Here is a 27656-nt window from a genome sequence, read left to right on the forward strand (position 1 = left end):
GTCAATTGAGCTAGCAGCCATGAGAAAAGCCTAAGTTACATCAGGACTTGTTTGAGCACAGGGCACCAAACAAGACTACAATTGGTAACAAAAGGGCATAGGTGGTAACCATCTTATGTAGCTCAAGGTAGAATCTGCATTCACAGTAGACACCACTTCAATTATTTTAATCCCTCGGATAGTGTTCATGAAGAAGAGAACCACTATGGGCTTTCACTGTTTTGTATTTGCCCTTTGCTTAGATACTTTGATGTGTATGCGGTATTGCAGGTGAGGGGGAGAAGGGGCGCTCATTCAGAGACAGAGTAAATAACAAGGAAGCCATGTTAAATCATGACTAATGGACACAGATGAATGGCAGATGACGTGTCATGCTGGTGGTTGGGAGGGGAATGGCCCGAGGTAGAAACCTGGCAGGGAGCTCATGTCCATTAATAGGTTCAAAGTTCATTCATAGTCATTATGCTGAAAGAACAGAAACCACCAGTTTTGAGACAGTGGCAGGGCCTTTGGGTGTCTAGAATGAGAGACTCCTAGGTTCTAGACCAGATGTTCCAAATATGCCAAATATTTCTAATGTGCATCTAGTCATCACTAATGTTAATGGCTGAGAAAAAATGTACATTGAACCACATGAGTTTCCTTAAACATTTGTAACTGAAATAAAACTGGGCCTTGTGTTTGAAAGCTGAGAACATGAGATCCTAGTTAATAGGAAAAATAGTATATATTTGTTCAAAGCCATCTCCCCGCTACAAGTAATTTGCGGAACAGATCTGGATCTAGTCTCATTCGACTCAACATGGAAACAACCTCGGGGGGTGGGGCTAATATGGTAGCCTTCATATCTGTTTTGGCTCATATCCTAGTACAGTGCTCACTGAGAAGGACACAGAATCAGCTATAACATCCATGCCATGATGAGATGACAATCAAGTTATGATCATTACTGATTTCCTTATAAATCATACCCTTTTAAGGGTACTAAATGTAACTGTTCGAGTACTTTTGTGTCTCAGTTGAATTACAGTTATTTATATCTAGTTGGTGAAATATCATGGTGATGGTGATGACGACTTTGCTGAGAGGGCACATAATCTGAACAATTCCGCTACTGTAACGAATGCCAATGATATCTGCTATGTATGGTGCTGGCTTCTGGTGATACGGAACACAAAAACTAGCAACATACAGTTCTTAGCCATTACAATGATATAGTCAGCATTAGCTCTTGAAAAAATTGTAAGATAAATAAATAGATCCCTATAGAACTGTGAAATGGGAGACAGCTTGTAGAAGTTTCTCATAGGTGTGCTACAAGAAACGTTGGCTGTTGATTCTATAACTTAGGCAAAATACTTCATGTTCCATTCTTTGGCAAAAAAATAATCTAAAAGACTGAGAAAGGGAAGGCTTTAAGATTCGAACTAACTTGAGCAGGTCTTGGTCATGTCCTCCCGAAAGTGATCTTCTGCACAAATGGGCTCTTGGCCATTGGGTTTGATATGTGCCGTCATGATACTCAGTTTGAAGTACACACAACTACTAATTTTGAACATTTGTCTTTCTCCTGGGGTGGAGAATGTATCCCTGTTGGCAACACTTCAAACTTGCACTCGTGCTGCAAAAGTAAATTGACACATCCATGCATATCATAGATGATGCAATGCAGTTGAATGGATATTCGGATACTGACCCTGTGAATGGTAGCTACTATGAACTATGGGAATTTCAAGTATTCATCACACACTTTAATTACATAACAAAGGCCTTTAGCAGGAAAACCTCTATTTTGAGGCCAGAAAGTAGGCCTAGTACCTATAACACTAACAACCAACAAATGTATCTCCTACAATTAAAGCGTTGCTGCAGAGGTGCTAGAAACAAATCCTGAAGATCATTAATAATCATGACACAAAGGGATTTTGGAAGATGTTTGCGAAGGGAAGCACTGACCCTAAACTAAAAAGCCATGTGACAAGCCTGACTCCTGAGTACCGTTTGTGCTTACTCTGTAAGCACTCTGCAGTTTAGTCCTCACAAACCCTTTTCCTTGGCATAGTGTCACTGTAATCCCCATTCATGGCACCTGCTGTGCAAACATGTGTCATTTCTCACACAGTACACCAATAAAGAAGTCATGGGCTCTGTTAGAAATGGGGTCTTTGGTTGACAGTCAATTTACCCCCTGTTCAAGCAAGGACCCTCACTCTAGTCAGGGTAAAAGAGAATCACCCTCAGCTAACCCCTCCTTACCCCCTTGGTAGCTTGGCAGAGCAGTAGGCTTAACTTCAGAGTGCTGGGTGTAAAGTATTTGTACCAACACATACAGTAACTTAATGAAAACACCACAAAATGACACAACACCAGTTTAGAAAAATAGGAAATATTTATCTAAACAAAACAAGACCAAAACGACAAAAATCCGACATACACAAGTCAAGTTATGATTTTTTTCAAATTAAACTCCAAAATAGCGCTTAGAAACACAAAATGCTTTGATGAGGTGTTAACACGGCGTCGTGACGGAGTTGTTCCCAACAAGTAGGCACCAGCGGCGACGGTCACGGAGTCGCGTAGACCCCCAAGTACAGTACCTTTGGTGAAGAGTGAAAACAAGTCGATGTGCAAAGTCGGGGATCGTGGCGCCTGTGCGAAACGTTGAATCTGCGCACTTCAAGCGGCGTCGGTCACGACATGGTGCGCGACATCCATGGAGTCGCGGATTTCAGCGGGGCTGCAGCGGTGTCGGGCCTGCGAAGGTCGTCACGTTCCAGTGAAGATCACGGAGTCGGTTGCAGGCGTCGTCACCGGATTTTGCAGCGCCATCTGTCCAAAGTCGTCCGGAATCGATTTCCTTGGATTTCCACCAGCTTTCCTTTCAAGGGCCCAGGGACTGGAAAGGGCACCACTTGTCAGAGCAGGAGTCTCTCCAGAGACTCCAGGTGCTGGCAGAAAGAAGTCTTTGCTGTCTCTGAGACTTCAAACAACAGGAGGCAAGCTCTAAATCAAGCCCTTGGAGATTTCTTCACAAGATGGAAGGCACACAAAGTCCAGTCTTTGCCCTCTTCCTTCGGCAGAAGCAGCAACTGCAGGATATCTCCACAAAGCACAGTCACAGGCAGAGCAGCTCTTCTTCCTCAGCTCTTCAGCTCTTCTCCAGGCAGAGGTTCCTCTTGTCTCCAGAAGTGTTCTAAAGTCTGTGGTTTTGGGTGCCCTTCTTATACCCAATTTCTCCTTTGAAGTAGGCCTTCTTCAAAGTAAAGTCTCTTTTGAATGTGAAATCCTGGCTTTCCCAGGCCAGGCCCCAGACACTCACCAGGGGGTCGGAAACTGCATTGTGTAAATTATTTTTTCACTGTTGCAAGGCCTGTCCCTATCATAGGCTAACATGGGGGCTACCTTTAAATCTGATTAAAGTGTAGATTCCCTTTGGGAGCGGATGGACATGTGGAGTTTGGGGTCTCTGAGCTCACAATTTAAAAATACATATTTTAGTAAAGTTGATTTTAAGATTGTGTGTTTGAAAATTCCACTTTTAGAAAGTGGGCATTTTCTTGCTTATACCATTCACTGACTCTGCCTGTTTGTGGATTCCCTGTCTGGATCAGTTTGACTGTTGGGCTGGTTGCACCTCACACTAGACAGTGACACATAGGGAGCTGGGGGGTAGTCTGCATTTCCTGATGAGCCATCTGTGCTGGGAGGGAGGAGAGGAGTGGTCATTTACACCTGAAAGGGCTGTGCCTGTCCTCAAACAATGCAGTCTCCAACCCCCTGGTGAGTGTCTGGAGCCTGGCCTGAGCAAGGCAGGATTTCACATTCAAAAGAGACTTTACTTTGAAGTAGGCCTACTTCAAAGGAGAAATTGGGTATAAGAAGGGCACCCAAAACTACAGACTTTAGAACACTTCTGGAAACCAAGAGGACCCTCTGCCTGGAGAAGAGCTGAAGAGCTGAGAAAGAGCTGCCCTGCCTGTGACTGTACTTTGTGGAGCTATCCTGCAGTTGCTGCTTCTGCCAGAGTAAGAGGGCAAAGACTCCACTTTGTGTGCCTTCCATCTTTTGAAGATCTCCAAGGGCTTGATTTAGAGCTTGCCTCCTGTTGTTTGAAGTCTCAGGGACAGCACAAAGACTTCTCTCTGCCAGCACCTGGAATCTCTGGAGAGACTCCTACTCTGCCCTGTGGTGCCCATCCAGTTCCTGGGACCCTGAAAAGAGAAGCTGGCAGCTTAAGATTAAGAAATCCACGGACAGAACGCCATGCGGGGAAAAGATCGACGCGACTCCGATCTGCGGCTGGGAAATTGACGCGCCGCCAGCTTCGCGGCAGGAAAATCAGCGCTCGCCTGTAACTCAACTGAACAATCGATGCACGGAGCTGGAGAAATGACTTGCAGCATCGTTGACGGAGCCTGGGCGATCGCAACCCGCACTGCGTGGTTTTCGGATCATCGTGCGACTGGATTTCCAATGCAAACACCGCTGGGTGTGTAAAAACAACGCAAGGCCTGCCTGGACCCAAGAGTGCTGACCGGATTGACGTATCGCTCTCCTGCAGAGAGAAGAAACAACACCCCCCGACCCAACAAAAGGAGAAATGACACAAGGTCTTGCTCGTGAGTGAAATTGACGCATCGCAAACCCTTTTTGATGCACACTTGCCCGTGCAGGGTTATTTTTAACGCACCGAAGGTACATTTTTACGCTAAAACTGTTAGTGTGTGTTTTAAACTACCTAAAGACTCTTTTTGCTTTTTAATTGATAACTTGACTTGTATATTGTGGATTTGTGTCACTTTGGTCGTGTTTTGTTTAGATAAATATTTCCTATTTTTCTAAACCTGTGTTGTGTCATTTTGTAGTGTTTTCGCTAAGTTACTGTGTGTGTTGGTACAAATACTTTACACCTAGCACTCTGAAGTTAAGCCTACTGTTCGTACAAGCTACCAAGGGGGTAAGCAGGGAGTAGGCTGAGGGTGATTCTCTTTTACCGTTACTAGAGTGAGGGTCCTTGCTTGGACAGGGGGTAACCTGACTGCCAACCAAAGACCCCATTTCTAACAAGAGTGGTGTTCTTAATTAGCAACTTCATTCCTATGTAGCACTGGAGACCTTATATGAGTTTTTATTCGACCATTGTAGGTAGTTATGCTAGGGACCATAATCAGTAAGCTCAAACAATGTCTAGTGCTGTCTGGCTAGGCAAAGAAAACCCGTAGCAATGGATATGCTTGAATAAGATGCAACTTAAGTCGATGCATTTCACCCTAGATAATGACATGGTTTGTCTATTGGACAAGCCTATATATGCGAAACATTTTACTTCCACTTACGGTGACTTGACTGATACAAAATAATATCTTCTAGAACAAGGCAACTTCTTTTGTTGGTGAGGCCAGTTAGTAAGTGTTAGAGTCTTCCTAGGGCTGATTGGCTATGACATCTCTGTTATCGAAATGATACACCACATAATGCTGAGATGTACTCCACTTTATTTCTCTAGACTAGGTACCTTGACGATTTTAAGCTGATTTTCATAGTTAATAATGCATCTTATTCATTTTTCATAACTGTATAAATAGGGAAGTGTCACATTTGTTATTGGTGTACGTTGCCAATGTAGTGAATGCTATAAAGACTTTTCAAAGTTTTTACTGTTTTTTTATTATTTCTACTGGAGTGACTTGAACAGCTATGGACAGTATGGGAATCTTTAAATGTGTAGGGCTTGTGGGAAATTCAAGGTGTCATCCTTAAGTGGAATCTGCTGGATGTCTCTGTCTTGAAACTTAAATATGTAATGCTGCTTCACTGCACTTCATTCATCTGAAGCCTGTTGTAGTTTTGAAGTAGTTGCTATGCATGGAAGTTCATTGGGTGTATAATTCATTTTATGAAGACAGGTCATACTTCTCATACCTACGATTTCGAGTTTCCTTGTGATGTAAAAGGAATGCAGAACTTGGTAGCCTTTGGAACGGAGTAGCAAGGCAATTGACAGTATGTAATGGGTTATGTCTAATCTTACAGCTAAGCAGGGGTATTAAAGCAGGTAGGTGAGAACACCGTCTTTCTACGCTAAATGTATGCAATTTGCGGGCATGAGAGTTTGCACGAGTGCAGTTATGCACGTATGAATTGTAGGATAGACTACGTCACTATTTGTAAGTCGACATCATCTGAAAAAAGGGGCAGTCTATAAGGTGTCACACGTTTGAGCAAGAGAGTTTCATTACACCAGTTTTATCAATGAGAAATGCATATTAAGGAGTGTAAAATATGACGGTATGTCAGTGCACTGAGGCACACGTACAATCTGAAGCTTAAATTTCCTTGTTTTGAAGTTATTTGCATGGTAGCAGTGGAAGTCCACTTACGCCTGTTCTATGCTGCAGGAGCTCGTCACGGATGCCTCGGTACCACTTCTGCTTCCTATGCAGGGCACATCAGGTACTCACACAGTGGGAATTAACCCTACAAGGATGGTACAGGACATGTATTCCACAGACGCATCCATTCATTCACAACTGGATTTCATTCATCCTTGATATATAGAGATGAAAGCATGTGATATCTGTAGTAAACACTTACTGTTTCTAAACCTCTTTCATGCCCACCTTAGGCTAGGTGTATTGCAAAGCCTCAGAACATTTCTCATTCTTTTAGAACCATCAACAACACATTAACCCTCTGTACAAGGAAAATGTTAATGTAGGATTATGATGCCCAATCTGTTGCTTTTTAAAATGACAATGTGGAAAAACTAGGCAGGAAAATTAGATGGACCAATGGAAAAGAAACCTCCCTCGACCAACCAAGGGCTGTTCAGGGTAACAAATCAGGAAGTGGCTTACATTTTATCGCCAATAACTAGCTGCCACCTTCTGTGTGTGCTGCAGGCAAGCGTCCCTGGAAGGAATAATCTAAAGTACCTTCCTCGCTCCAAGAGGTGGCTCTTCAGAGCTCCATTTGCAAGCAACAGCTCATCCTGACTTGTGAAACCTCCTGACAAAGCAAGCCAGTGCACACACAGAGATGGTGGGAAACTACAGCACACATTCCACAAAGCAGCTTCTGTCAGAGCTCGTCCCAGCCAGAAACGTGTGTGTGTTTATCATGCTTCATTCATCAAACCCATCTGCAGGACCAATATTATAATGCAGGCGAGATCGTCTCCTCTTCGTCCTGGATGCAAGAAGGGGCTCTACCTGCCTGCGTTTTTTCCCTCCTCTGCCTCCTGCCCACAGTTACAAGTGGGTCTGGTGCCTGAAGACGGACGCTGACTGCTGCAGCGCCAGCCCTGGAACGTGGTAATCCTGGAGGGATTTATTATTGAATACCATAGCGGTGCACTGGGAGAAAAACGCACCGCACAGGAGAGGCGCTGCGTCAAGGATCGCAGAATAGCAATTAATCACGCTTGCTGATCTTGTCGCCAACTATTCGATTCAGCACTGGAGATCGCTATTCCGTTTAGTCGCTTCAGCGGATCCAGAGCCTCCGAACAGGATAAGGAGAGAAAATCATCAAAAACAACAGCCGTGGAGAGTCTAACAGGTGTTGGAAATGGGAAAGTTGGAAAAATGAAGAAGAACAAGAAACTGACACCTAGGAGCGTTATCGCTTCAATCCACTGCCTTCCGGCTGTTCTGGCCGAGCACGAAGGCATCTTGCAGTTGTCTATCTAGTTGGTCTCATTAGTGGCACAGATGCACCGTCAATTCAACATCTTTACTTACAGATGCTCGTGCAATGCTGCCATTAAGGCATCGGACAAACAACATTTGTCTTGAACTAGTGGTCTCTGGGCTTGTTAGGGGATATTTGCTATGGCGGCTGCCATTGCCAGCTCCCTGATCAGGCAGAAGCGACAAGCCCGGGAACGAGAAAAGTCCAACGCATGCAAATGTGTCAGCAGCCCCAGTAAAAGCAAGGGGACTTGTGAGAAAAACAAACTCAATGTCTTCGCCCGGGTCAAACTCTTCGGCTCCACAAAACGACGCAAAAAAAGGCCAGGTTAGAATGTTTTTTGTTTCTGTTGTGTGCCATTTTCCTGCGCATTGCCATGACACTTTTCTATCGCCATGAACATGTCAGATTCATTGTGAAATGTGATTGAATATTTCATTTTTTTTAATATAATCTGACTTCCTTTTCTAGAAAGCGTTTGACAATCATTAAAATACGTCCCTTCAGCATATTTGTCCTTTAACCTATAGTTGTGAAAATGCATACTGTTGACTCGTGAAATAAGTACGTCACGTGTTTCTTATAGAAAAAGCTATTGAGCAACTAACTTTGGGAATCTCGGACTTGCACCTGGAAATTATCTGATTTCACTATCACAGGATATACCACAAGGTGGCATTCGTTAAAAAAAAACTCATAGAGCCTTCTGGCCCCTTTGAGTTTGCTCTGTTTACACGAGTTTATTGATTAATTGTGCATAACATATCCTTTTTCAGGGCACCTGCTGATGCCTTTAATTATTTACCCATATCACAATAGAATCTATTGTTTACTGACTTAGTTCATTTTGATTAATTTTCAGATGAAGTATGTAAAGCTCTTAAAATGGCACCCGCCAATCACTAAAATGTTTGCCTGTTAGTATTCATATAGCAGCTTCCGTTTTTATTGTTACATTGATCGTGCAACTCTGCTAGGCTGGTGAGGAAAATGCTTCTGACTGTCAGTAAATACATTCATCCTACCATGAAAACAGAGGGAATGTTTTCAGCGATGGCAACTGGTGCATCATAAACTAGACTTGTCAGCGTTTTTCGCTCAAGAATCCAATGATGTAATATAAGAAGCTCTGAAATGCCTCCTATAGGTGGCCAAGTAGACATACATGTTTCATGGTGCATGGTGATCAAAGTGTTCAATAATGAGTCTTGCATGTGTGGGTTGCTCGTCTAAGACACAATTGGCTATCAACGTCCCTTGATTCACGTGTGTGCTTCTGCTCAAATATTCATGAACAATAAGGTTTGTCATGTCACTGGTACATACTAGACTGATGGGTTAATGGCTCCCATACTCTATTCGCTGATTACAATATAAACCAAATCCATGGTATAGATATTGAGCAAAGTCTATCTGGGGGCGTGACTCAGACTCGGTATGGTATCGGTAAGCACATCTTTGATTAAGAATTACTTGTGTCTCTGTCTTCCATGTGTCATGATCTTGGACTATGAGCATCAGCCCAGGAAGCGGGCATCGTCACATCACAACATAGCATGCATTGTATCTGGCTGTAAAATCAGTCAATAATGATTGCTGTAAAGGAATGTTCTGCAGCCTTCCATTGAAGTGAAATGCAGTTATATGCACCGTGCTATACAAATGCCAGTTAACAAGAGCAGTGTTTATCAGAGCAAAGGGGCATGTCAAAATAAGCTACTAAATCCAGCGTGACTTTCTTTTCTCTTGCAGAGCCTCAGCTGAAAGGTATAGTTACCAAACTGTATAGCCGGCAAGGCTACCACCTCCAGCTCCAGGCAGATGGAACCATTGATGGCACGAAAGAGGAAGCCAGTACTTATAGTAAGTAGCTGTGCGATGTGCTTAGCGCTTGAACTGCCTGTTCAGTATCACTTTACTTCTAAATTATTGCAGTAAAGGAAAAAGTAAAGTAAACTAGTCAAACGAGTCCTCCCTGCAGCCTCTTAAATAATGTGTGTGATGTGAATAGAGATGCATCAGCACGACACAAAGAGAAATATTGCCAATTAAAAGATATAAGTCCATACTGTATCCGTGGTCATCTACTTGGCGTTTCTTCATTTTTGTTAATTACCAAACTAGGTGAGTTGTGCCCTCAGTGCACTGGTAGAGGTGGGGCAGGAAGGGCATGGTTTCACAGGGGACTGCACGAAATCTTCCTTAAACGTCCTAGTGTAGGATTGGCCTGGGTATGTCGGAATTGTTCCCTAATTAGTGTAGAAATACGTGCATCTGCCAACTTCTACTAACAAACAGATCATTTTGTCAGGTGTGAATAATGTTTTTAAAAGAAAATGCACGCTTGTACTAATAACTATCTTATCCGTGCTTCTTGGATGCCCTTCTAATGTACAGGAAAATGCTCCAGCTAGACAGACAGACCTATAAGGTCACAGTGGAGTGCAGGATTTCCCTTTCCCCACTTCTGGATTCTGTGTAGAAGAGCCAACAGTAATCCTCTGTCCAACGCATATGCCATGGGTTCAATTAATAGAGCAAAACATGGCAACTGATAACTTGTGAGCAAGATTTGTATTTTTATGCACGGCATGTATAGATGCAGAACAAATGGGGTTACACAGTACAGTACTGTAAGCGTAATCATATATGTATATCTGTTTATTTTAAATATATTAGAAGGCAGTCCATTATGAATAGCCTGCTCTGCATTAACAAGAGCGTCTACTACAGTGACACTAGTAAGATGCTGTACGTATTTAGAGTGTATACCAGTCTTTAGTGCAACGATCACATTTTGCTTCTTTGTGGAAGGCTGATAGCATCAGAAAATGAAGATGATTTTTTATAAATACTTAAAACGTTTAGTTTCCCGGACAGCTATTGTGATACCTCCAAGGTGGTAGAGTTTACAGGGTTGATCGGTATTTATTCATGGATGTCCCTTTCCATTGCCCTTTCACAATCGGTCCAACCCTGCAAACTGGTTTCCTGCTCACCTCACCTCATCCTTCCCCTCCTCGGTGTGACACCGCGTTATACTCTGATTATGCTCTGCTGAGAATTGTTATACATCATACAATGTTCTGTTGCTTTGACATTAGGTTTGCACTCTATATGCCACATACATGCATACATACAACATGTTTCTTGCCAACGCTTAATGATTATCTTACATTGAGAACATTGAATTAAGTGTACTATAGCAAGTGCAATAAACTAGCTAGGGAACTGAGCCAGCAAATATGTGTCGGTATCAAGAACTGCACCTTCTCCCATTACACCAGCAAAGACCAAAGTACATTGCAAAATTAGATCTTTCTGTTATTATATTGCATTTTCAGTTTCATGTAGAGCATGTAACGCTGCACATTAAGTTAGGAACATAGCTCATTTGGGAAGACACAACTGTGTTATTTGGATCAAATCGCTTTGATAAAACATATACTTTTACCTTGACACTTCATAAGAACTGTATTATTTTAACCAGAAAGGGAAATACACAGAGTTATAGCTACTGGGGCATTGTTTTCATAAGTATGGGTAATGTTAACAGAATATTTTTGAACATTCCTACTTATGATCAACAGACTTCATACATTAATTGTGGCTTATAAATATACTTTTATTTGAATAAAAGGAAATCCTATGAGAGATGCAATCTGTTAGTTGGATCTTATTGTACACAACCATCTAAGAACGTTTGAAAAGAAGAGTGTACTTATGGTGCAAAGTAGGGAAAATCTTTCTCTGTGCTTCTTGGTTTATCTTAATCGTATTTTAATTTGATAACGAAAATAATTTAGGGGACTACCATTCATCTGATTGAAACATTCAATTTATAAACCACAGTAGCGTGCGACCTTACGGAGAGTGCACTTTCATTTTTTATGTTGCTAGCTTTCAACACCACTTAATTCCTTACTTCATATAGAGCTAAATGAAGTAACTCCAAACACGTTAGCAACATGCATCAAACATACAGTAACTATACACTTATCTTTTTTAACCCAAACTTTATTGCATTTTCACGTTTTAAAGCATAGGTAAGTCATATTTGAGACACATTTTTCCTGTATCAAGGGTTAACAATTAAAATTTTTAAATAAACCAATGAAATGTCCATATAAAATGCAATATATACAAAATAGAACATTCCCATCCCACCCACACTTAAACCACAACTTGTCACCTATTATGCAAAACCATTCCGGAGGGAGCCTTGTGTCCTAGGGGTCAGTGAGTGCAAAGTATGGGGTGTAGGGGGTTGCAACCGTGTTGTTTTTAAGGCTGCAGAGTAGCCTAAACGGGGAGAGTAGGCACCATCAGTCTGAAGGCACTGGAAGGGCCTCCATGCATAGGGAATAGGTGGGGGGATGCCCATGCTGACAAAAGGGGCAATCTGAATCGACCCAAGTAGCACTGGCTTGTTGCATACTCTAAGAGTCCCCATCCTGGACCCTAAACCCTTCCAGCAGTATGTCCATGTAGGAAGTTGGCTCTGTGTATACTATTTCAAAGTAAGAGATAGTGTGCACAGAGTCCAAGGGTTCCCCTTAGAGGTAAGATAGTGGCAAAGTTAGATAATTCTAATGCTCTATTTTGTGGTAGTGTGGTCAAGCAGTTGGCTTATCAGAGGGTAGTGTTAAGCATTTGTTGTACACACACAGGCAATAAATGAGGAACACACACTCAAAGACTTAACTCCAGGCCAATAGTTTTTATATAGAAAAATATTTTTTCTTAATTTATTTTAGAACCACAAGATTCAAGATTTGAAGTAAATACATAAAATGCAAGGTAATCCATACAGGTAAGTAAGGAACTTTGAATTAAAGTAGTAGCATACACAGTTTTAGTTAAAATGGCAATAAGCTATTTTAAAAGTGGACACTGCAAAAATCAACAGTTCCTGGGGGAGGTAAGTAATGATTAGTTTTTCAGGTAAGTAAGGCACTTACAAGTTCAAGTTCCTGGGCATAGGCAGCCCACCGTTGGGGGTTCAAGGCAACCCCAAACTCACCACACTAGCAACACAGGGCCGGTCAGATGCAGAGGGCCTAAAACACATAGGCGCCTATGAAGAACAGGGGTGCTCCGGTTCCGGTCTGCCAACAGGTAATTACCTGGGGGGTTTTGTAGAGCACTGGGGGGGATCCAAGTAGGCACACAAAACACACCCTCAGCGGCACAGGGGCGGCCGGTTGCAGTGTGCAAAGCAGGCGTCGGGTTGTCAATCGGAATCAATGGAGGGACCCGGGGGTCACACTAGCGGTGCAGGCAGGGCACAGGATGGCTTCTCAGGCCAGTCACCGACTGGGCTATACAGAGGGTTGCTTGATGGGGGCTGCAGGTGCAGTGCTTGGTCCAGGCGTCGGGTTCCTTGTTTCAGGCAGTCACGGTCAGGGGGAGCCTCTTGATTCTCTCTGCATGCGTCACTGTGGGGGCCCAAGGGGGTCAACTCGGGTTACTCATGAGGTCGCAGTCACCTGGGAGTCCTCCCTGTAGTATTGGTTCTCTGGAGCTCGAGCCGGGGGCATCGGGTGCAGAGGGTGAAGTCTCATGCTTCTGGCGGGAAGAGTGAGTTCTTTAAAAGTTGCAAGAAAGTTGCAAAGTTGTTGCTGTTTTTAACACAGAGCCGCTGTTCACGGGAGTTTCTTTGGGTTCAGGGCAGTCCGCTGAGCTTCAGAGGTCACTGGTCCCTGTCGGATGCGTCGCTGTGCAGGTTCTTTGAGTCTGGAGACAGGCCGTTAGGGCTGGGGCCAAGTCAGTTGTCGTCTCTGCAGGGCTTTCAGGTCAGCAGTCTTCTTCTTTGTGTAGTTTGCAGTAATCTGATTTCCTGGGTTCTGAGGCGCCCCTAAATATTACAGTTAAGGGTGTTGTTTGGTCTGGGGGGCAGTAGCCAATGGCTACTGTCCTGGAGGGTTGCTACACCCTCTTTGTGGCTCCTCTCTGAGGGGAGGGAGGCACATCCCTAATCCTATTGGGGGAATGTTAGACCTGACAGCCTTAGGGCGGTCACCCCTAACTTTTTGCCTGCCTCCCTCCACTTTTTGGATACTGTTTTTGCTGGCTTTTAGACTCTGCGCACTTTACCACTGCTAACCAGTGCTAAAGTGCATATGCTCTCTCCCTTAAAACATGGTAACCTTGAATCATACCTGATTGGACTATTTAATTTACTTATAAGCCCCTAGTAATGTGACCTCTATGTGCCTAGGGCCTGTAGATTAAATGCTACTAGTGGGCCTGCAGCACTGGTTGTGCCAACCACTTAAGTAGCCCCTTTTCCTTGTCTCAGGCCTGCCACTGCAAGGCCTGTGTGTGCAGTTTCACTGTCACCTCGACTTGGCATTTAAAAGTACTTGCCAAGCCTAAACCTCCCCTTTCTCCACATATAAGTCACCGCTAATGTGTGCCCTAGGTAACCCCTAGAGCAGGGTGCTGTGTGGGCGAAAGGCAGGACATGTACCTGTGTAGTTTACATGTCCTGGTAGTGTAAAACTCCTAAATTCGTTTTTGCACTACTGTGAGGCCTACTCCCTTCATAGGCTAACATTGGGGCTGCCCTCATACAGTATTGAAGTGGTAGCTGATGATCTGAAAGGAGTAGGAAGGCCATATTTAGTATGGCCAGAATGGTAATATAAAATCCTGCTGACTGGTGAAGTTGGATTTAATATTACTATTCTAGAAATGCCACTTTTAGAAAGTGAGCATTTCTTTGCACTTAAATCTTTCTGTGCCTTACAATCCACGTCTGGCTGGGCTTAGTTGACAGCTCCTTGTGCATTCACTCAGACACACCCCAAACACAGGGTACTCAGCCTCACTTGCATACATCTGCATTTTGAATGGGTCTTCCTGGGCTGGGAGGGTGGAGGGCCTGCTCTCAGACAAAGGACTGCCACACCCCCTACTGGGACCCTGGCAGACAGGACTGAACTGAAAGGGGACCTGGTGCACTTCTTAGCCACTCTTTGAAGTCTCCCCCACTTCAAAGGCACATTTGGGTATAAAACAGGGCCTCTGCCCTACCTCATCAGACACTTGCTGGAGAAGAAACCTGAACCAGAAACGACCTCCTGCCAAGAAGAACTGCCTGGCTGCTCAAAGGACTCACCTGCCTGCTTTCTACAAAGGACTGCTGCCTTGCTGTTGGCCTGCTGCCTTGCTGAACTCTTGTCTGGCTGTGAAAGTGCTCTCCAAGGGCTTGGATAGAGCTTGCCTCCTGTTCCCTGAAGTCTCAGGACCAAAAAGACTTCTCTTTTTCACTTGGACGCTCCTTGCGACGAAATTTTTGACGCACAGCTTGTACCGTAGCGAGAAAAACGCCGTACACCGACGCTGATCGACGCAACGCCTTCGGGACGACCGGAACTTCGACGCACGGCTTCGCAAGGACAACGCCGCCCGACCTCCAGAGGAGAAATCGACGCAACGCCTGCCGTGAGATCGAAATTTTGACGCGCAGCCCCGCAGAACGACGCGCAGCCAGAAAACAAGCAGGAAAATCCACGCACAGACCCGGGACATCTGGTAATCCCCGCGATCCACAGAAAGAGACTGTCCGCGCGCCGGAAAACGACGCACGACTTCCCCGCGTGAAAAATAATGACGCAAGTCCGTGTGTGCTGGGGAGAAATCGACGCACACACCCTTTTTCCACGTATCTCTTCTTCTGTGGCCCTCTGAGGAGATTTTCCACTCCAAACCAGGTACTTTGTGCTTGAAAGAGACTTTGTTTGCTTTTTAAAGACTTAAGACACTTTATATCACTTTTCAGTGATATCTCTACAAATTCACATTGCAACTTTATTCGTTTTGACCTACCATTATCCTGATAAATATGATATATTTTTCTAAACACTGTGTGGTGTATTTTTGTGGTGCTATATGGTGGTATTGTATGATTTATTGCACAAATACTTTACACATTGCCTTCTAAGTTAAGCCTGACTGCTCGTGCCAAGCTACCAGAGGGTGGGCACAGGATAATCTTGGATTGAGTGTGACTTACCCTGACTAGAGTGAGGGCTTTTGCTTGGACAGGGGGTAACGTGACTGCCAACCAAAAACCCCATTTCTAACATTGGTGATCAGCGGTGAGGATAGGACTTGTGTTTGTGCAGTGACATACAGTAGCTAAGTATTTCACTACCTACCCACAGTTGAAGGTCAACTTGATTTTTATCTCTTTTTGCAAAATTTCGTTTTTTTCTTCCTGACAATTTTCAAAAACTAAATCCTCACTCAACATGTCTCTGACTGGGTCTCAAATGGGAGACTTTGACCTAGTCCTGTTGGATACATATACGGTCAAACAGCTAAGAGGGTTCTGCAGGGCAATGAGGGTACCCACCCAAGGGGCCTCCAAAAAGGAGGACTTTCAAGTGGCGCTGAGGGCCTGGGCAGAAGCCCATTTAGAAGAGAATGATGAGGAAGAGGAGCCAGAAAATGGCCCCTCAGAGGATTTGTTGCTATCTGTGGATGATGTTACCACTGCAATTGTGCCCCCTTCCAGACCAGGGAGCAGTGTCTCTGTGCAAAGCCTAACCGCAGAGGAAAGGAGAGAGGAAAGGGAGTTCCAATTGCAAATGGCAAAACTGAAAATTGAGGCAAAACAGGAGGAAAGAAGGGCTGAGAGAGAAGCCAAGCAAGCTGAGGCTGAAAGAGCAGCCAAACAAATTGAAGCTGAAAGAGAAGCCAAACAAGCTGAAGCTGAAAGAGCAGCCAAACAGGTGGAGGCTGAGAGAGCTTTGGCTGAAAAGAAACTATTGTTGGCTCATGAAGTGAGTCTCAAGGAGCTGGAGATCAAGGCAAGACAGTCTGAATCCAGCAATAATGGTGGCAGCATACAGACAGGACCTGCTGGAGAAAAGAAGGTTTGTATACCCAAAAATGTGGTGCCCAGTTTTGTGGTGGGAGATGACATAGATAAATGGTTAGCTGCTTATGAAGTTGCACTAAGGGCTCATGAGGTTCCTGAAGGGCAATGGGGGGTAGCTATGTGGGGTTATGTGCCGCCATTGGGGAGGGACACACTTCTCACATTGGATCAACCTGATCAAAACACATACCCACTTCAGAAAGCCACTTTACTTGCCAAGTTTGGGTTGACCCCTGAGGGATACTGTCAGAGGTTCAGGGACAGCACCAAACAAACCACACAAACATGGGTAGATTTCTTTGACTTTTCCAGTAAGGCACTGAATGGATGGGTGCGGTGCAACAAAGTAGATGATTATAAAGGGTTATATGACTTGATTCTGAGAGAGCATATGCTTAATACTACTTTTACAGAGTTGCGCCAGCACTTAGTGGATAGTAAGCTGACTGATCCCAGGAAGCTTGCTGAGGAGGCGGACCTCTGGGTTAGCACCAGAGTGCCCAAGAAGGTGCCTGGGGGGGACACCCACAAAGGTGGCCAGGGTTCCCAACAGAAGAAAGAGGGGGGAGATAAACTTACAGATAAGGAACTCTCCAAAGGCCCCCAAAAGAATTCCCAGGGAGGGGGTGGCAACCATTCCTTTTCCAGATTTGGGAAAAAGCAAGGGACATATGATACGTCAGGGAAATCCAACCCCAAATGCATGGAGTGTTACCAGTATGGTCACTATAAAGGCGACCCCCAGTGCTCCAAGAGAGCACCATCCACTACCGGACAGACACCTGGGTTGACTAGTGTAGCGCTCGGGGGGAGATGGACCCAGATAGCTTTGGGGAACAGGTAGAGATTTCCCTAGTGTCCCTGGGAGAAGGAGAAATGGTGCCCAAAGCCCACATGCCCCAAAATACTTCCAAGTACAGGCAGTGGGTCACCATTGATGGGCAGAAGGTGGAGGCTCTGCGTGACACAGGAGCCAGTATGACTACTATCAAGAGTCAGCTGGTGTCAACAGAGCAGATAGTCCCTAATACATTCCACCAGGTCATAGTCGCTGACAATCGTGAGAGTCACCTACCGGTGGCTCTGGTTCCCTTTGAGTGGGGGGGGTCTCTGGTACTCTGAAAGTAGCTGTGAGTCCTGCCATGCATGTAGATTGTCTGTTAGGCAATGATCTTGAGCATACTGCTTGGAAAGAAGTGGAGCTCAGATCTCACCTGGAGATGTTAGGGTTACCTGAGTGGGTCTGCATGACCACGCGGTCCATGGCTGACCGAGAGGGAAGTCAAGGGCATCTGGAGCCTGGAACAATGGCCCAGAGAGCTGCCAAGAGAAGGGGCAAGGGGCGCGGGAAACCGGTCCCAGAAGTTCCCGCAGTGGTTGACGGGGCTCCTGAGGAGGAGGCTACCGAGCCAACTGGGGAAGACATTGCCACCCTAGGTGACCTACCGGAGCTTGCTGGCTGGCAAGTTGAGGGTGTACCCACCAGGGAGGAATTCTGAAAGGCGCAGAAAGAATGTCCCACTCTAGAGGGTCTGAGGAAGCAAGCCTCAGACCAGGCGGCAGGTGAAACCTCTGGTGATCACCACATATATTGGGAGAATGATCTCCTCTACAGTGAGCCTAAGGTTCCGGTCTTTGGGGCAGCGCGTACGCTGGTGGTCCCCCAGTGTTACCGAACCTTCCTACTGGGGCTGGCTCACGACATTCCCCTGGCAGGACATTTGGGGCAAGGCAAGACCTTTGACAGGCTTGTCACACACTTTTATTGGCCCAGAATGAGGACAAACTCAGATAAGTTCTGTAGATCTTTTCCTACCTGCCAGGCCAGTGGTAAAGCAGGGAAAAGGGTTAAAAGCCCCTTGATTCCACTTCCTGTCATTGGCACCCCCTTTGAAAGGGTGGGCATCGACATTGTTGGTCCATTGGACCTCAAAACTGCCTTAGGCAACAGGTTCATCCTGGTTTTGGTGGACCATGCCACCCGTTACCCAGAGGCAATCCCTCTGAGGACCGTAACTGCACCGGTGGTGACCAGAACTCTGATGGGGATATTTACCCGTGTGGGATTCCCAAAGGAGATAGTGTCTGACAGAGGCACTAACTTCATGTCTGCATACATGAAGTCTCTGTGGGATGCGTGTGGTGTAACCTACACGTTCACCACACCCTATCACCCCCAATCTAATGGTCTTGTGGAGAGATTCAACAAGACCTTGAAGGGCATGATTGGTGGCCTCCCTGAGGCCATGAGGCGTAAGTGGGACGTCCTCTTACCATGCCTTCTCTTTGCTTACCGAGAGGTCCCCCAGAGGGGGGTGGGGTTTATCCCTTTGAGCTTCTCTATGGGTACCCTGTCAGGGGACCCTTAAGCATTGTCAAGGAGGGGTTGGAGAGAGCTCCAAAGGCACCCCCTCAGGATGTGGTCAGCTACTTGTTGGCCCTCCGCAACCAGATGACCCGCTTCTGGAAAGAGGCCCAAAGTAACCTTGAGGCCAGTCAAGAGGTAATGAAACGCTGGTATGACCAGAAGGCCACCCTGGTAGAGTTTCAACCTGGAGACAAAGTGTGGGTAATGGAGCCAGTAGAGCCTAGAGCTCTCCAGGACCGCTGGTCTGGCCCATTTGAAGTAAAAGAGTGGAAAGGGGAGGCCACTTCCCTAGTGGACCTCCAATCCCTTAGGAACCCCCTAAGGGTGCTCCATGTCAACCGGCTAAAGGCTCATTTTGAGAGGTCTGAGGTCAACATGCTTCTAGTCACAGATGAAGGAATGGAAGAGGAGAGTGAACCTCTCCCCGACCTCCTCTCTGCCCAAGAAGGTGATGGGTCAGTGAAAGGGGTCATCCTCTCTGACTCCCTGACTCTAAACCAGAAAGGAGACTGCTATGAGCTGTTGGAGCAGTTCTTCCCCCTGTTCTCCCTTACTCCTGGACTGACCCACCTCTGTGTTCATGACATTGACACCGATGACAGTCTCCCCTTGAAGAACAAAATTTACAGGTTATCGGATAAGGTGAAAGCCAGCATCAAGGAGGAGGTCTCCAAGATGTTAGCTTTAAGGGTTATCGAGAAATCCAGTAGTCCCTGGGCCAGCCCAGTGATGTTGGTCCCTAAGGCTACTGCCCCAGGTGCGAAGCCAGAACTCCGGTTCTGTGTGGACTACCGGGGTCTCAACTCAGTCACCCGGACGGATGCTCACCCCATCCCCCGAGCTGATGAGCTTGTTGACAGGCTGGGCACTGCCAAGTTCCTGAGTACGTTTGATCTTACTTCAGGGTACTGGCAGATCGCCCTGACTGAGGGGGCTAAAGAGAGATCTGCATTTTCAACCCCTGATGGCCATTACCAGTTCCGGGTGATGCCATTTGGATTGAAAAATGCCCCGCTACCTTCCAACGGTTGGTTAACGGGGTCCTAGCTGGCAAGGATGCCTTCTGTGCAGCCTACCTGGATGACATAGCGGTCTTCAGTTCCAGCTGGGAGGAACACCTGCTCCACCTCAAGGAGGTGCTTCAGGCCCTGCAACAGGCAGGCCTGACCATCAAGGCTAGTAAGTGCCAGATTGGGCAGGGTTCCGTGGTGTACTTGGGACACCTAGTGGGTGGTGGCAAGGTGCAGCCACTCCAGGCCAAGATTGAAACTATCAAGGTCTGGCAACCACCTAGAACTCAGACTGAGGTGAGAGCCTTTTTAGGCCTCACAGGATACTACCACAGATTTGTCAAGGGCTATGGTACCATTGTGTCACCCTTGACAGAACTCACTTCCAATAAACAACCTAGGTTGGTGAATTGGACAGAGGCTTGTCAGAAAGCCTTTGACTCCCTGAAGGAAGCCATGTGCACGGCCCGTGCTCAAGGCCCCTGACTACTCCCAGGAATTTATCGTGCAGACAGACGCTTCAGAGCATGGCATAGGGGCGGTCCTAGCACAGCTAAATGAGGAGGGCCTAGACCAACCAGTAGTCTTTATTAACAGAAGGCTATTACCACGGGAACAGAGGTGGAGTGCTATTGAAAGAGAAGCTTTTGCTGTGGTCTGGGCACTGAAGAAGCTAAGACCCTACCTGTTTGGGACTCACTTCCGGGTTCAGACAGACCACAGGCCCCTCAGATGGCTCCTGCAGATGAGGGGTGAGAATCCAAAACTCTTGAGGTGGTCCATTTCCCTACAGGGGATGGACTTTACGGTGGAACATCGCCCCGGGGTTGACCACGCCAATGCTGATGGTCTCTCCAGATACTTCCGCCTTAGCGATGAGAGCTCCCAGGAGGTCGGGTAGCTCTCCCCACTTTCAGCTGGAGGGGACACATGTTAGACCTGACAGCCTTAGGGTGGTCACCCCTAACTTTTTGCCTGCCTCCCTCTACTTTGTGGATACTGATTTTGCTGGCTTTTAGACTCTGTGCACTTTACCACTGCTAACCAGTGCTAAAGTGTATATGCTCTCTCCCTTAAAACATGGTAACCTTGAATCATACCTGATTGGACTATTTAATTTACTTATAAGCCCCTAGTAATGTGCACTCTATGTGCCTAGGGCCTGTAGATTAAATGCTACTAGTGGGCCTGCAGCACTGGTTGTGCCAACCACTTAAATAGCCCCTTTTCCTTGTCTCAGGCCTGCCACTGCAAGGCCTGTGTGTGCAGTTTCACTGTCACCTCAACTTGGCATTTAAAAGTACTTGCCAAGCCTAAACCTCCCCTTTCTCCACATATAAGTCACCGCTAATGTGTGCCCTAGGTAACCCCTAGAGCAGGGTGCTGTGTGGGCGAAAGGCAGGACATGTACCTGTGTAGTTTACATGTCCTGGTAGTGTAAAACTCCTAAATTCGTTTTTGCACTACTGTGAGGCCTGCTCCCTTCATAGGCTAACATTGGGGCTGCCCTCATACAGTATTGAAGTGGTAGCTGCTGATCTGAAAGGAGTAGGAAGGTCATATTTAGTATGGCCAGAATGGTAATATAAAATCCTGCTGACTGGTGAAGTTGGATTTAATATTACTATTCTAGAAATGCCACTTTTAGAAAGTGAGCATTTCTTTGCACTTAAATCTTTCTGTGCCTTACAATCCACGTCTGGCTGGGCTTAGTGGACAGCTCCTTGTGCATTCACTCAGACACACCCCAAACACAGGGTACTCAGCCTCACTTGCATACATCTGCATTTTGAATGGGTCTTTCTGGGCTGGGAGGGTGGAGGGCCTGCTCTCACACAAAGGACTGCCACACCCCCTACTGGGACCCTGGCAGACAGGATTGAACTGAAAGGGGACCTGGTGCATTTCTTAGCCACTCTTTGAAGTCTCCCCCACTTCAAAGGCACATTTGGGTATAAAACAGGGCCTCTGCCCTACCTCATCAGACACTTGCTGGAGAAGAAACCTGAACCAGAAACTACATCCTGCCAAGAAGAACTGCCTGGCTGCTCAAAGGACTCACCTGTCTGCTTTCTACAAAGGACTGCTGCCTTGCTGTTGGCCTGCTGCCTTGCTGAACTCTTGTCTGGCTGTGAAAGTGCTCTCCAAGGGCTTGGATAGAGCTTGCCTCCTGTTCCCTGAAGTCTCAGGACCAAAAAGACTTCTCTTTTTCACTTGGATGCTCCGTGTGCCAAAATTTTCGACGCACAGCTTGTACCGCGGCGAGAAAAACGCCGCACACCGACGTTGATCGACGCGACGCCTTCGGGACGACCGGAACTTCGACGCACGGCTTCGCAAGGACAACGCCGCCCGACCTCCAGAGGAGAAATCGACGCGACGCCTGCCGTGAGATCGAAATTTTGACGCGCAGCCCTGCAGAACGACGCGCAGCCGGAAAACAAGCAGGAAAATCCATGCACAGACCCGGGACATCTGGTAATCCCCGCGATCCACAGAAAGAGACTGTCCGCGCGCCGGAAAACGACGCACGACTTCCCTGCGTGAAAAATAACGAGGCAAGTCCGTGTGTGCTGGGGAGAAATCAACGCACACACCCTTTTTCCACGTATCTCTTCTTCTGTGGCCCTCTGAGGAGATTTTCCACTCCAAACCAGGTACTTTGTGCTTGAAAGAGACTTTGGGGGTTATTCTAACTTTGGAGGAGTGTTAATCCGTCCCAAAAGTGACGGTAAAGTGACGGATATACCACCAGCCGTATTACGAGTTCCATAGGATATAATGGACTCGTAATACGGCTGGTGGTAAATCCGTCACTTTTCTGTCACTTTTGGGACGGATTAACACCTCCTCCAAAGTTAGAATAACCCCCTTTGTTTGCTTTTTAAAGACTTAAGACACTTTATATCACTTTTCAGTGATATCTCTACAAATTCACATTGCAACTTTATTCGTTTTGACCTACCATTATCCTGATAAATATTATATATTTTTCTAAACACTGTCTGGTGTATGTTTGTGGTGCTATATGGTGGTATTGTATGATTTATTGCACAAATACTTTACACATTGCCTTCTAAGTTAAGCCTGACTGCTCGTGCCAAGCTACCAGAGGGTGGGCACAGGATAATCTTGGATTTTGTGTGACTTACCCTGACTAGAGTGAGGGCTTTTGCTTGGACAGGGGGTAACCTGACTGCCAACCAAAAACCCCATTTCTAACAGGGAATCATCCAAAACCAAGATTGAGGATTTGTAAAGGCAGGGGTCACCTCAGCTCAGGACACCTTAGTGGCTGTCCTGACTGGTGGGTGTCTCCTCCTTGTTTTCCTCATTATCTCCTCCAGCCTTGCCGCCAAAAGTGGTGGCAGTGGTCGGAGTGGCGGGCATCTCCACTAGCTGGTCTGCCCTGGGGTGCTGTAACAAAAGGCATGAGCCTTTGAGGCTCACTGCCAGGTGTTACAGTTCCTGCAGACAGAGGTGAGAAGCACCTCCACCCAGTGCAGGCTTTGTTTCTGTCCTTAGACAGCACAAAGGCTCTCACCCCAGGGGGGCAGAAACCCGTCTCAGTGGCAGGCTGTCACAGACCAGTCAGTCCTGCACTGAAGGATTGGGTAAAATACAGGGGGCATCTTCTAAGATGCCCTCTGTGTGCATTTTGTAATAAATTCAACACTGGCATCAGTGTGGGTTTATTTTTCTGAGGCGTTTGATACCAAACTTCCCAGTATTTAGTGTAGCCATTATGGAGATGTGGAGTTTGTTTTGACAAACTCCCAGAGCATATACTTAATATGGCCACACTGTACTTACAATGTCTAAGAATTAGACTTAGACACTGCAGGGGCATATTGCTCATGCAGCTATGCCCTCAGCTGTGGTATAGTCCACCCTGCCTTAGGGCTGTAAGGCCTGCTAGAGGGGTGACTTACCTATGCCACAGGCAGTATTTTGTGTGCATGGAATCCTGAGGGGGATGCCATGTCGACTTTACCTTTTTCTCCCCACCAACACACACAACCTGCAATGGCAGTGTGCCTGTGTTAGGTGAGGGGTCACTTAAGGTGGCACAACACATGCTGAAGCCCTTAGGGACCTTCCCTGGTCACAGGGCCCTTGGTACCACTGGTACCTTCTACAAGGGACTTACCTGTGTACCAGGGGTGTACCAATTGTGGAAACAATGGTACATTTTAGTGAAAGAACACTGGTGATGGGGCCTGGTTAGCAGGGTCCCAACACACTTCTCAGTCAAGTCAGCATCAATATCAGGCAGAAAGTGGGGGGGTAACTGCAACAGAGAGCCATTTTCCTACAGTCCATTTCATCAATATGTTTTTTTTTTACGTAGGCCTGTGTATTCTTCTTGCCCTAAAGCACCACTCAAAGCCTGTCCCAAAGGCAGTACCTCCTCCCGCCATCTATCAACGTTTGGGGCCAACAGGGCTTTCCAGCACTGTGTTACCAGTCTTTTCACTACTAATAATGCTAGCCCCTTAAAGCGAGTCACCACTTTAGAACATTTGGGCCGCGGATACTGTCCCAATATACACTGGTCTGGTGTGGTCCATTGGTCAATGCCGGTCACGTCCGTCAGCACCATTGAGATCTCCCTCTTGTATCCAGCCAAAGAAGGACAAGGCCATATAATATACATTGGATCAGCACTTAGAGAATGACATCTTGGACACGTCAAGGGAGCTGCCAGGAACAGTTTGTTGATTTTGCACAGAGTTAAAAAAAGCTCTATGTAAAATGGTGAATTGGATGAATTTAAATCTCAAATTCTTTTGATACTTTCTTTGGGTATTCTAATAGGCTGGCCCTTTCTTTTACAGATTGCTCCCTGTCCAGGTGAGTGGAGTATTAAGTTCCTTGTGGAGTCCCTTATAGAGCCATCTTGTGAAGTGCCTACCATGTCCCAGTACTTGAGGCACCTTGTGCATCTGGGGTTCCTTTTCATCTGTGCCCAGTGTTTAGGAACATGGTGGATAATGCTGGCATGAGTTAGAAATAGGATTTCAGGCAATTCATGAGTGTGCACAAAATCAGTATGTGTCATTAATTCACCATTCATAAATGGAGACCCCACTCATGTTTCTCCCGCCTGTTCCCATGGGCTTAACCTCTAAGTCGTAGGTGTGCTGATGGTGTGGGGAGTCCGCAGAACAAGATATTTGGCACATGTGGCACTCGTGATAAAGTGTACCTCGTTGCCGTCTTACAGTAGAATAGGGCAGAGAGCAATAAAAGGGACCCCGTGTGAAACATTGGAGTGCTTGGACAGACTACCCTATATATGAGACCCCTCTGAAACTGAGTCATTGTACAGCCTGTTTCAGGCAAGTGGTGGCCTGTCAGACAGTTCGCCAGCCGCTGTAATTGTCTGGCTATGCAGTAGGCTTTGAAATCTGGAGTCCCCATTCTGCCTTTAGTGATCAGTAAGAAACATTTTGTTAGGCAAGCCCTATGTGAGTTCAATAAGTATGGCATTTAATAGTCTAAACACCCATGCCAGTTTTGTGATCAGCAAATTCACAAAGTGGTACAGCAACCGCAGCAACATAACCATTTTTGCCAGGGCCAGGTGATCAGCCACTGACAGGGGAAGTGTGATCCAAAAATCCACCTGGTATTTAAGTGCATTGATTGTGTGTATGAGGTTACCTTTTAGTAAGTCCTTTGGTTCTCGGTACTCTTGGATCCCTAAATAGCGAAAGGTGTATGGTGCCATTGGTATCTGCACTTCTGCCAACTGTAATGTCTGTTTGGTTTATTTGCCCTGGAATGAGTATTTACATGATTTATCAACATTATTTTGAAGTCCAGACAATACTCCAAACTTCAATAATAATTGGGGCATTTTCCACTGCCCCCTTGCAGATCCTTCAGGTACAATATCATGTAATCTGCGTACAATGATATGGTATGTACTGTGTTGTCTATTAAAATCCCCTTATCGCCTGCCTCTTGGTGAATTTGCTGCACTCTGGGTTCCACTCCCAGTATAAAAAGAAGCAGGGAAAGGGGTAACCCTGCCGTGTACCAAGTGTTACCTTGTAGGATCCTGTGATGTAGGACCCTGTTTCTGGCTATAGCTCTTGGTGCTGTATACAACAACTTTCACTCAAGGCAGGTGGGGATCCCATATCAGGACAGCGCTTATCAGCATATATTCCCATCCCAGTGTATCAAATGCTTGGTGGATATCCAGGGACAGTCAACTTGCATACGGTTAATGTCCGTGGGCTTTGCCCATCATACAAAACAACCACAGGATATTGAGAGAGGTATTATGTCATGGGACAAATCAACATTGGTCTGTATGTACCAACTGCAGAAGCGGGAGCAACTGGCACGCTAGAACTTTACTAAGAATTTTGTATTCTGTGCTCAGCAATGATAGCGGACTGTACAATGTCAACTCTGTTGGTGATTTCCCAGGTATTTACAAGAAGGTGACTAGCACCTCCCTGATTGGTAAAGGGCAAGGAACCCACTTCAAGAGAAGTGTGAACCAGCCGTGTGGCATAGGTGGAATAAAATTCCACTGGCAATCCGTCAGAACCTGTTGTTTTATTGAAGGCAAGCTCCTTGACAGCTTCTCCTATCTCACTCACCATAATAGGTGTGCCTAGTACTTCACTTTTGTTTGCCGTCATTCTGGGTAGTTTCACTTGAGTTAAAAATGCTGTGAGTTCTGCTGGGTCAGGAGGTGGCAGGGCTGTATATAACGTAGTGTAAAAACACAGAATGCTGTGTTGATTCCCAGTTGGGTCACTACCTGCCCTTGATGAGTTATGTTTATCGATAAAATAGGTGTGGGAGATGGGTCAGCTCAGATTGCACATGCCAATAAATTGTCCGATCTGTCTGCCTATGTGTGTATTTTTTGTGTGCAGGCCCTGTAGTCTGTCACAAGATGGTGCTCTAGGAGTTCTGAACGTGTGATACTGGTTTCTTGTAATGCAGTGACTGCGGTCACATTTTTAGCTGCTGCTTTTTCTAGGGGCCACAGTCTACTCTCAAGTTGCTTTAGTTTATGATGAATCGCCTTCCTAGATCCCACCAGAGCATTAATCGATGTGGCTCGTTTTACAACCTTGAACGCCTCCCACTCCATTGACGATGAGGAAGCTGTACCAGAGGTTTCAGAAAAATATGTATCAATGGTTTTAGCCAGGTTTTCTCTGACACTGTGTCTTCCAATAGCCATGGCTGTAGGTGCCAGGTCAAGATTGGGGCTGACACTCAGCCCCAAGTGAGGTTTATCTCCAGTGGATTATTTGCAGATATTGTGTTCCCTAAATATGTGGCATTCATTACACTAGACTAAATGTGTGGAGGAATGAAGAGTCGGTCAAGAGGGGAATGGAGGGTGTGTGGATGAGAGTAAAAGGAGTATTCCTTCATACTCTTGTTACAGCTATGTCAGATATCTAAAAGTCTCCATCCATCTACCCATTCCCTCAATATGGGGGTTGTGAGCGATCCAGTAGCATTTCCAATACTACATTAACAACCTTCCCCTCCCAGTACCCATGGATGAGGGTCCAGTCTGCCAGTACGGTCGATAGGCGAGCCAGGAGAGGGTCTTGTTCAGTATTGTGTGCATAGATACATCCTAGCACCAATGGCTAGCGTGCCCTTAAGCAATACATAATGGCCCTACGTGTCAATCTTTGATTCAAGCATC

The 27656-nt window shown here is 46.1% G+C and overlaps 1 protein-coding gene across 9 annotated transcripts in view; it reads left to right on the top strand.

Moving 5' to 3' along the window:
- The window catches only part of FGF13 (fibroblast growth factor 13), a 1071467-nt gene that overhangs the window by 784964 nt on the left and 258847 nt on the right, over positions 1-27656 (top strand). For 8 of the 9 annotated variants that reach the window (XM_069212428.1, XM_069212427.1, XM_069212435.1 and 5 more), the window contains one exon: positions 9445-9555. In XM_069212428.1, coding sequence (XP_069068529.1) covers positions 9445-9555 — 111 coding nt within the window. Of the gene's footprint in view, positions 1-6940; positions 8020-9444; positions 9556-27656 lie in introns of those variants that run through there. The other variant, XM_069212430.1, reaches the window with a different exon arrangement.

The sequence above is a fragment of the Pleurodeles waltl genome, chromosome 2_1 (genome assembly GCF_031143425.1).
Source record: "Pleurodeles waltl isolate 20211129_DDA chromosome 2_1, aPleWal1.hap1.20221129, whole genome shotgun sequence".
Classification (NCBI taxonomy): domain Eukaryota; kingdom Metazoa; phylum Chordata; class Amphibia; order Caudata; family Salamandridae; genus Pleurodeles; species Pleurodeles waltl.